The sequence below is a fragment of the Siphateles boraxobius genome, unplaced genomic scaffold, assembly GCF_051911475.1.
Source record: "Siphateles boraxobius isolate OS27281-9 unplaced genomic scaffold, OSU_SipBor_1 56, whole genome shotgun sequence".
Classification (NCBI taxonomy): domain Eukaryota; kingdom Metazoa; phylum Chordata; class Actinopteri; order Cypriniformes; family Leuciscidae; genus Siphateles; species Siphateles boraxobius.
This window is the reverse complement of record NW_027509182.1, coordinates 3,381,373-3,392,685: the sequence shown is the minus strand read 5'-3', so window position 1 is coordinate 3,392,685 and position 11,313 is coordinate 3,381,373. Positions and strand designations below refer to the sequence as shown.

At 37.3% G+C, this 11,313-nt stretch overlaps 1 protein-coding gene across 2 annotated transcripts; it reads left to right on the top strand.

Moving 5' to 3' along the window:
* The first annotated feature begins 3,001 nt into the window (after positions 1–3,001).
* On the top strand, positions 3,002–10,542 carry tbx2a (T-box transcription factor 2a). 2 transcript variants are annotated; one of them, XM_077206409.1, is made up of 7 exons: positions 3,002–3,726; positions 4,407–4,674; positions 5,266–5,412; positions 6,121–6,197; positions 6,294–6,457; positions 7,885–8,483; positions 9,252–10,542. In XM_077206409.1, the coding sequence occupies exons 1-7, from the start codon at positions 3,368–3,370 to the stop codon at positions 9,687–9,689; spliced, it is 2,052 nt and encodes a 683-aa protein (XP_077062524.1). In that variant the 5' UTR covers positions 3,002–3,367; the 3' UTR covers positions 9,690–10,542. The 2 variants fall into 2 exon arrangements, with proteins under 2 accessions (XP_077062524.1, XP_077062523.1); XM_077206408.1 differs by having other exon boundaries at positions 6,282–6,457.
* Positions 10,543–11,313: the final 771 nt, after the last annotated feature.

Below are 11,313 nucleotides of genomic sequence, written 5' to 3'. Positions count from 1 at the left end.
CCCATGACAAAAAAATAATAATAATAAAGTGAAACAATTCGACCTGTTTTAGCGCACCCGACTGATAATGGCTTAGAGAAATAACTTTTTTTTTTCTCACAGTTGTGTGAAACTAAATGTATGCTTTTAGAGATCACCACTGCTTTCACAACATGTTAAAACAACAACAACTTACGCTGTTATTTAAAAATATCTAGTTTGGCCTTTGCATCTGGCAAAACATCCAGTCTATGAAGAACGACAATTGTATATTTCATGTGGTGACAGAATATGCACCTATAACTTCGGAAGCACTAGAGAAGAACGGAGGAGACAGTGTGAAGGAGGGGTTCTGGGCTGTTCTTGAACCGGAGAAATATGAAGAACTTTGACAGGTCTTAAACGGTCTGGCGCCAAGAACTTGATCCACAGGATAAATACAGCGTTTGGACCATTTTGTGGGTGATGCTGTGCAATGGTGATTGCTTGGCTTACAAAACGTTTTGGAAACAACATAGCTTATAGGCAGCAAAATATTTGATAAATAGGCCTAATATGATATATTTTTCAATTGTTTTTTCATTTAACCTAAAAGACCGAAGAGTAGGCCTAGTCATGTAGCCTACGTTCTCAAGACTTATCGGTTATATTAAAATGTTATGTTTTATGTTCGGGGGAAAAAAAGAGAGAAAATATTAGAAAACCTTTGAAAGAGCGCCCTTAAATAACACCTGCATTGACAACTGTGGTACACGGGGCCTCGGCGTAAATTTACCAGAACAAATAAATGAGTTGGACTACTACATGGATTTTGTTTATATAATTAACTTGATGAGTATATATACATGGTAAAATCATTATCTTGCTTCATGTGGGGTTAATCTGTGCAGACCTCTTTTCAACATATTGGTATATAAACTAAAGCATACGATGTGATTGCTCAAAATCGTCAGTTGTGTAGGCTAATTCATTTTTATTTGAAACTCATGGCAAAATCTCAAGTATACGAAAATGATTTGTATGTAATGCACGCTATTTGTTTATTATCTGTATTCATACAGGTCTATGCAAACAACAAGACACATTTCTAAAAAAAAAATAAAAATAAAGATGTATTAAAGAAACGTATTTATATACAATACTACATTTATCAATAATAAATCAATTTCTGCTCAATAATTTACAAAAAATAAAATAGAACAATAAAATACAGTAATTACAGCATATAATTTCATCAATTAAATATAGACATCTGTGGTTGGATATTATATCTTACCAATATCTTTTGAACAATTTGAAATCCACCTGCGTTCATCATTTATTCCATACATGAAGCTTGCCCACATAATAAAAGTAGGCTAGCTCTTACCAAAGACGAAACATGTTGATACAGGATGGTCCAAAACAATATACTGATGTCCTTCTTCTTTTGTTCTGCGATATCTTTCCATACACCCTCGACTGAAAATCCTGGACTCACAATCCCGGTCAGAGCGGCTCCATCTCTGACAGTATTAAGTCAGACGCAATGTGTCTCCCTCTCAGGACAGTCCTTATACGCTTTGGGATCTTCAGTAGGAAGTCAATTCTGATGTTTACACTGAGCATTTTAGCGAATGAAAGGAGTTAATTGAAAGGAACAAATCAAATGCATTTCCTGTTGACATTGTAGGCTACGGGTTTCCAGATCTCTGAACAAATTATGTGTGGAATTAATGCCATTAATTCTTTGTTTTTTCAATCTACATTTGTCAAAGTATAGCCTAGCCAGAACTGATCAGACATCGATTCAAACACAGGAGATAAATCTCCCATCCGTGGACTTTCACTAGATCTAATTAGCCTAATTGTTGAAAGCGGGAGCTGCCACAAAGAAAACATTTCTTTAGATTTTTCTCAAGATGTAGGCTAAGCTTTGTGGATGACCGAGTGGATTGGTGCACGCTGTTGTAGAATTTGGGGGTAAATATGAATTGACAGGGGTAGGTTCTTATTGTGGGACTCCAGCCGGCTGGCGCCAAGCACTCTTTAACAAACGGAGTCCCACTTAATCAAGGATCTGTTGACGAGCCTCTTAAAGGTACACGACTGCTTATGGAGCTTTAAAGCTCAGATTGTTACTCTGCTGTACCCTGTCGGCCAATTTAACGTGAAATAATCTTGAACAGTTCTGTGAAAATGAGGATAAAGGTCAGATGAATCTTGCATTATTGGCTACATAAATACACAATACCCTGGTCATGCCTCGATTTTGTTACATGCATGTCCTTTTGGGGGGGGTTAATCTGCGGTTGTTCTGTGTGATAGTAGTACCTCGTTATTCCTTCCAGTAGGCAAGCCGTAAACCAATTCTCTCGCGGAAAGTTTCCTCCATTTTCGCCTTCAAAAGAACTCTGATTGTAAGCGAGCATCCAAATCTGTGCAACCAACATTGTTCTGAATATCGGTTGGAGAAATAAAATATCCCGAAATATCCTCCGTCCGGTCGATTTAAGATCAGTTAACTGTGCAAACTCTGGTAAAGTCGTTATAATAAATAAACATTTGTTGTTTAGTACAATTGCTACTAGATTTTTTTCTAAAGTGTGTGTTGCTATTATTAAACACCATTCAAATAGCAACAGTTAAACATTAAAATCATTTTGGTATGTTGGGTACGCATAACATTTCAAATGTAATGTCCATATATCTTAAAGTTAGACAATAGAGCATAAATATATCAAGCATGCATACGGTCCTAAAACTGATCAAACGTAAACCGTGAAAAGCATTATCTTACCCGGCTGCGTACAGCTAGATGACCGTTCCTCGGTTAGGTTATGCGGGGGTGGGGTTTCCAGATCCTTACTCTGTCATTGGTTAATATTTTATTCTGTTGACATGTTTTCTTACTGCGAAAGCTTCCGACACCTTCTAGCCAACCCCCCCTTCACGATCTTGGCTGGAGCTGTCAAAACCACGCCTATGGAGCTCTACAATTGGTCCAGAATGCGTAAAATCTGCAATCAAGACGCTCTGGTTCATTAGTACGGGGATCCAGTGAGAAGGGACATGTAAGACAGTGTGGTTAGTGAAGAACCTTTCAATTCTACATAGGTGCTCACGGCTTGCGCATTCTTATTGGGGCTGCTTTAGATATTATAGTTGCTTGGACAGTAGGAAAACTGTAAATCTACACTGTGTCAATGTTGCACTTTTGAAGGATTTTATCACTGTGCTGCAACGGGACATCATCGACGGCAGTGACATTTCCTACCAGTCCTCTCCAACTACTGAAACCACAGCTTCTTTCAGTTGTAAGAGGGCGACAGACAGTCGGACTTACGCGAGTTCAAGGCGCAGTTTATTTTTGTAAATTATACTTCCATCTGGCTTTTTGGATGCACCGATGAGAGATCCAGTTTTTACAGCGAACGCTATGGCTTATCACCCTTTTCACGCGCACAGGCCGGCCGACTTTCCCATGTCAGCTTTCCTTGCCGCGGCTCAACCCTCGTTCTTTCCAACGCTCACTTTACCACCGGGTCTCAGTAAACCACTGGCGGATCATGCGCTCTCCGGCGCGGCTGAGGCTAGTTTACACGCGGCGCTTGGACATCACCACCAGGCGGCTCATCTCCGCTCCTTCAAGAGCCTCGAGCCAGAGGAGGACGTTGAAGACGATCCTAAAGTTACATTAGAAGCTAAGGACCTTTGGGATCAATTCCACAAAATTGGAACCGAAATGGTCATCACTAAATCTGGAAGGTAAGGATATTATATATTTTAAGTGTTCCTTGTATTCATCATAACGATGTTCATGTATTTCACTTTGAAAATGTTTAGTAGCGTATATTTCATTATAGAAAATATAATTTAGCTCGAAATGAAATAGGCCTATTGCTCGATAAATAGGCTATGTTTATAGGTCAATCGCCGGCACCGAACAGTCACAAAACTCAATATCTATTTCATGTCATCATTATAGCCTAACAACATTCAAATTCGTTCTGTTATTAAGGTTATTATTTAGAAACTCGTCTGTTATATTAAGCGTAGAAGTTAATGTATCTGAACAATGTAAATATTGGGCTGCACGAGGCGAACTACTTTTTAAGGAGAAGAAAAAAACACACAGGCCATATTTTTTTGTATCAGGACCTAACTGAAATATATACATATAGGAAGTATAAAGGGGTAACAATCCCTTTGACTATAAATACGCATGTAAAATATTAGAAAATGTTTGCAAGGATGTCGTCTGGTATAGGCTACTATTGTGTTTAATAGCCTGCCTTTGCCACTTAGATATGAGGGATATTTATTTGTGTTTTTAACGGAAAGTGTATTCTGAAATAGAATTAATTTTAAAATGTCTTTAAAATATTAAATAAATATTTTGATGAAGAAATTCGACCCAGATATGACTATGTCTGTTCCGTCCACAGGAGAATGTTTCCTCCGTTTAAAGTGCGCGTGAACGGCCTGGACAAAAAAGCCAAGTATATACTTTTGATGGATATTGTTGCGGCAGACGACTGTCGGTACAAATTTCACAACTCTCGATGGATGGTCGCAGGAAAGGCCGACCCGGAGATGCCTAAACGAATGTACATTCACCCGGATAGCCCGGCCACGGGTGAACAGTGGATGGCAAAGCCTGTTGCTTTCCATAAACTCAAACTGACCAATAATATCTCGGATAAACATGGATTTGTAAGTTACATTAAGTTTTCTGAAACTGCTTGTCTGTATGGAAATGTAACGTTGTATTATATAACCTAGGCTACTCTGCAATGTCAATAGGCTGATTTCTAGATTTCAGTTTCCTTATTTCCATTATAATAGGAAAAGAGGATACTATAAAGTTATCTAAGTGATCAAGAAGCAAAGATGCTTACGAGATTAAGCTAAGCACAGAATTTAGATATTTAAGGTGAATTGGATTCCGAAGCGTATTCAGCGTCTGTCGACTAAATGAAGCATGAAAGAGCAGTTGCATTAACATTAAATGCCATGGGGCAAACTATGTCCCATGATCGACAGCGTGAACCAAAGACATGATTTTTTCACTCCAGGCTAAATGACACTATTCCTATCCACATGCATATGCCTATCATTTAAATGGCAATTTAGAATTTTTTCTTGTTATAGCTTTCGATTAAATAAATAAATAAATAAATCACTCAATTATCCAAACGAGGCCTCAACGAGTATACAAATATGTTTTTATTTACTGTGCAGATATTTCTTTTATAATCGATGTGTGATACCTGATTATGACCTGGAAACTTTTCTATTTTGCAGACCATTCTAAATTCAATGCACAAATACCAGCCCAGGTTTCATATCGTTAGGGCCAACGACATTCTGAAGCTCCCTTACAGCACCTTCAGGACGTATGTATTTCCTGAGACCGATTTTATAGGTGTCACTGCATATCAGAATGACAAGGTAAGTTAGGCCACTACAGCACTTAAACGCAAATTTTTTTAAATGTTTGTTTGTAATTATCCGTTGTCATATTATTATCATTATTATTGTTATTAGAGCCGAAAGAGAAAAAAACTATTTGTAACATGTTCAGTATCTTCCGTATACGCGACTATTCCTTCTGTTTTTATTTATTTATTTATTTATTTATTTTGTGTCATGGTCATGAATAGAGTTATAATTGGGATGACAGCACACTAGGACTGGTGGCCCTATGATCGTAAAGTTTACTGGCCAGTTACAATCACTACGGGCACCAAATAGTCGCTTGTGTATAACTTGAGCAATACGATATGCTTAACAATCAAATGTGACCCCGTAAAAATGAAAGGTTTGTGCGGTGTGAAACTAGACTAAGCTGCATCACGTGATGTCACAATGAATTCGGTTGAACAAACGAAAGTACTGAGTTATTCATTTAACAATTTAGTTATAAACTTGGTTTGATTAGGCCTAAACTTAATTCACAAAAAAATCCATCAAACAGTCGTTGTGGATATAGCCTATATCAGGACAGATTTTACACGTTTGATATTTTATTTCACTAGATTATTCGTTTGTTTGAGAAAAAAAGAATTATAGTTTCAAAATAATTTAGTGCTGTTAATTTGAAATAAGCCGACGGAAAGCATGATCAAATACAATAAATGCAGTTTCCCTTTTTTATAGATCACACAACTGAAAATCGATCATAACCCATTCGCAAAAGGATTCAGAGACACTGGGAATGGAAGAAGAGAAAAGAGGTAGCCTATTACGTCTAAAGTTTTGTTTAACCATTGGATATTTTAAAACAACACTATTTAGGCATGACATAAATCTAATTTCAGTTTAATTTTCAGAAAACAGTTAGCCCTGCCGTCAATGCGCATGTATGATGATCAGTGCAAAGATCGAGATGGAGGAGATTCGGACGCTTCATCCTGCGAACAAACTACTGGCAGGGATTCAGTTCACTCGCCGATTGGATCAGCAACAAGTCCACCTAAATTCAACAGATCCCGAGGTAAAAACATGCATTGTGGTGCCATTTCCGTAATTTAGTGCAGAGTTTCTTGTTTACAGAGGCTCGTTTTTGAATGGAATTTCCAACAATTAGATTAATATATTTTAATGTGTAACATCTAGAATTCGATATTATTTATAATTTGTTTTCTTTGAGTTGATTAACTTTATGCTGCTGCTGAACTAGCAGCTATTAAAAGCTGATAGAGAATGAATTGATGAATGTTTACAGTCAGTTGCCTGTTAGTTTTTTAGTTACTGTCAGTTTTAACTAGTTGGATGGCAGTGTTCTTCAGTGTGGATTATCGCTTAAAATGCATTGCTTTTAGCAGGATATATGAATATTCACTATATACATGGCATACCTTAACAATTGAAGATATTGATAAGTAAATTATAAAAAATGAATAAATAAATTAAATTCATACAATTAGATCAAAACAGCATAAAAATATAAAGTAACTCCAACAGCTGCTTTGTAACTATGTGATATAGGCCTAGCTACTGCCAGATTAACACACTAAAGGAATGCTGCAATTGAATGTGCAATTATACACTATAAATATGCACTACTATTGTTCTATGATTTGTAATCACCCAGTCTGTTATTTTATATGACATCTGATTAATTACAGGCTTAAATTATTTTAAAAGGGCAGATAAGAATTAAGGGACTGTCTAAAATTATTTAAATACATTTAATCTTTATGAATGTTCGTAGCCTTATCTATTATCATGCATTGTTCCATTTTGTGGCGTTTAATGACAAATTAAGAAATAAATCTCACTTAAGACATGATCCATAACAAACTGTCTATGTGTGCAAACTATGTAGCCTATTGTAGTTTCTGACTTTATGCAAACTATGAATTGTACTTCCTGACTTTATTTTTTATTATTTTGTCTTTTAATTTAGCTTAAGCTATTTTATGACTAATTTACAGATGAATATTATAAAGTTTTCTGACAGATCTTTGTCATTTTGGTAGAATGTATTTGTGTAATGTGTAAATATTGTCAATTTACATGTTATGAAAATGGGATCAGTTGCTAAGAGTTATAGTCCTCAGGGCATGTCATGATATATAAACGAAGTGCAGCAGATATAGAGAATGTCTCATCCACATGCTTTGGGTCTGCCAATTTGTCATCTGAATTTCATCACGATTAATTAGGAGCTCATTAAAATTTTTCCTTCAAACTGTTCAAATCTCAAATTTTTCATGGAGTCATGCTCATTGTGCCATGGATGAAAACAGAGGAAGTAGTTATAATGGAAAACATTTCATCTCATCCTTGTGTAATCACAGGGAGTAATTAAACAGATGCAAGTCGGTGTGTTTTAAGGAGTCAAATTTATTGAAGAAAATCTTTTGTGGTTAAACAAAAGAAAATAAATCTGATGTGCTTAATATTCGTCTTTTCCAGATGACAAAAACTGTGATGAAAGCGACAACGAACTAGACCAACACGATGATGGAATGATCAGAGTCAATAGTCCAGATCAGAGACCACGATCACCATTCAGCCCACGTTGCGAGGAAAGAGTCAAGGACAGATCTAACCTTGAAAAGAAAAGGGACTACTCGGAATCGAGGAAAGAGAATGATTCTGTCTTCAGCATCAGAAACTTGGAGAAGGACAAACTGGACAGCAGGAATTTGAAAGAATCAGATACCGCCAAAAAGGATGCAGACTCCATGGGCCCAGTCAAAGATGGCTTTTCCCCACTGATGGTTCAAACAGAGAGCCCGTCGCATTTCAGCGCAAGTCACTTGCAAAGTCTAGCCCTCTCTGGTTTACACAATCAACATTTCTTTAACCCACTGAGTGCAGGACAACCACTCTTATTTCACCCCGGGCAGTTTGCTATGACTCCAAGTGCTTTCTCAACCATGGGCATGGGACATTTGTTAGCCTCTATGTCTGGAGCAAGTGGACTAGAGAATGGAAGCCTCTCCTCCCAGAGTACCAGTTCGCCGAACCCTTTCCCATTCCACTTATCACAACATATGCTTGCATCTCAGGTATGATTATTGTTTATGACTATGGCATATAGCTAACAAAATGCATTTCAAGCCTATTTTCTAAATGTTCGCCAACAGATGTTATCACAGATTCCCCAAGACAAAATATATAGCCTAAGTATTTGTTGTAAATCTGTGTCACGATTCCAAACATATATCAGGATACTAAACTGATGATACTATATTATTGCGGTACTCCACGACATTTGATAAAAGGTTAACAAAAAGTGTTCTGTTTATTATAATGCTAAATTTGGTATTGCATTGGGGGTGTAAATGAAATGGTGACAACAGAATGAAAAATATTCATGATTCTGAAGCTGAAAATACAAAATTATTTTAGACGAATGTGCTTGCACTCAGTCATTGACTTAAAATAATGTAGGCCACTTTTTACTGAAAACAAGACATTTTGCACTATAAGTAGGCCTACCCACAAATATTCCCCCATTGTATTATTATACATTATATTCAACAATCACATAGTTTAATGTAGTAATGACACTAAAACTCTGTAAACACGATATATTGTTACACCCCTAGGGTTTATGCGTGGAGACAGTTTTTCCATTATTTTATCACGCAGTAAACAAATGCAGATATTTGCTAACCGCGCTAAGCCAACATATGTTCCTTTCGATGGTGTTTTGCGCAATATAGCAACACGTTCAATTAATGACTATAATTATATTTCTGGACACGGTGAATTTATTTCTTTATTTTGGTCTGACAGTGAATTCAAATATCTTGTTGTTGTTTTACATTTAGGGTATCTCCATGCAGCCGTTCGGAGGATTGCTACCCTACCCGTACACGTACATGGCGGCTGCGGCAGCGGCGGCTTCTGCTCTCCCTGCCGGCAGTGCCGCGTCCACCCTCAGCCGGAACCCCTTTCTCACCAGCACGAGGCCAAGGATGCGATTCAACCCATATCAAATCCCCGTGTCTATTCCTCAAAGCTCTGGCTTGCTCGCCACCGGAATACCAAGCACGCTGAGCGGGGAGTCAGGGTCATCGAAATCAGGCAGCAGGGAGAGCAGTCCCATTTCTGAGCATCACAGCCATAAAACCGGAACCGGACAGAGCTCAGGATCTCCCAAATCTTCAGGGAAGGATTCCATCAACGAACTGCAAAATATACAAAGATTAGTAAGCGGACTGGAGAAACACAGAGACGTGTCACCCCGTAGCGATTCACCAAAGTGACCCCATGAACACTACCGCGGACTCTTTCTTATTACATAACTATGCTTCAATGAAAATGAGTTTGAACGTTTGAACGTATGGCTCAGACAATGGAACATCCCCTATCGATAGGCCATCACAAGCCCCACACCTGGATTTTGACGAGAACTGTAACATAGGCTATTTTACGCCCCTCTTTCGGATCTATAAAGCATGCTGATTTCGCTCATCCTTGATTTGGCGATGAAATTATATTATGAATGTTCACCTGGAATGTTCTTTATCTATTTGAATGTGGATGCCAATTTTAGGCTCACATTTCAGTGTATTAAAAAAAAGCAAGAAAAAAAAGCCTGTAAACAACATATGAGGATGCTCAACGTTTAAGTTGTCTATGTCTGGGACCTTTCTTTCTAATTATTTATAATAATAATAAAAGTAACACGTATGTAAATAAGGTTAATGAAGGAGACAGATTTTAATTTATTCAAAACTGTACATTGGTGTGTAAATAGTATTAGGTCTCAATTTGTAACATTTATATATTTTCCCATTTACAAATAATGAACAATATAGCGCTTGCAGGAAACCGAATGTGTTATGTTTGTGATATCCTGCCAGATAAGTCAAGGAAAAGCCACTGTAAATCTAAATCTCTGGTGATACGTTATTCATTTGTAGCTAAATTCAACAAAATATGTTTAAATTTAATGATGGTCCATAGGCAGGGACAACTCAGGTTTCTTTCTAATCTTGCATTGAGAAGGTTTCTCGTATGAGAGCTGTCTGTTTAAACATCTCGGTGCTGGATTTTCGGGTTAATGAGCGATTTTGTTGCAATTTCTCAGTTAAATAAAACGAAAGTGTTCATTTAGTCTTTTGTATTACTTCATTTATGTAAATACAGGACTGCATTTAGGCTATGTACATATGATTCCGTGTAAATTATTAGCATTACGTTTTATTTTCTGTATTCGTCATTCTTGATCAGATCACTCATATAGGCTACCTGAGCAGTGTTCTTGCCATTGTTTTAGGTAAGATGCATATAGGTTATCTTGCAGCTTTTTGCCTTGCGTGATCCTGGGATTCAAACATTTGTATCTTTATTTGCGGGCTGAGATCCAGTACATTATTTAATTTAATCTAACAATGTCGCCGTGCTTATATAAAATAGTCCTACATAAATATAGTCAAACTGATTAAATTGGTTGTGCGCCATCTGTTGATCGCCGGGATGTAACCTAGTTTATTGACAAATGTTGTGACAAATAATCCCAGGTAGCACGTAGCCTACTACCTCCTCCAAGATGTCTTATAAAGAGCACTTTGTCTGGAAAGCGCTGTGTACAAATACATATCTTTGATAGGCTAAACAAAAAGCCAGTTTTACATGTATTCTAGATCATAAACCTATTTCTAGATCAAGACATTTTATAAAGCCTATAAATTTGACATCTGACAAGAAACGTCTCATAGACGTCTTGCAGATGAGCAAACACTAGCCTAAACAGCCTACGTCTTCCAGAGGAAAACTCACACATCAAATAGTCCTACACGTCTCTGCGATGCACGTGCTAGCCTATCTCAGTCACTGCGATTTAATAATAAATAGGTTAATGATTTCTGATCAGTTGCAGTATAA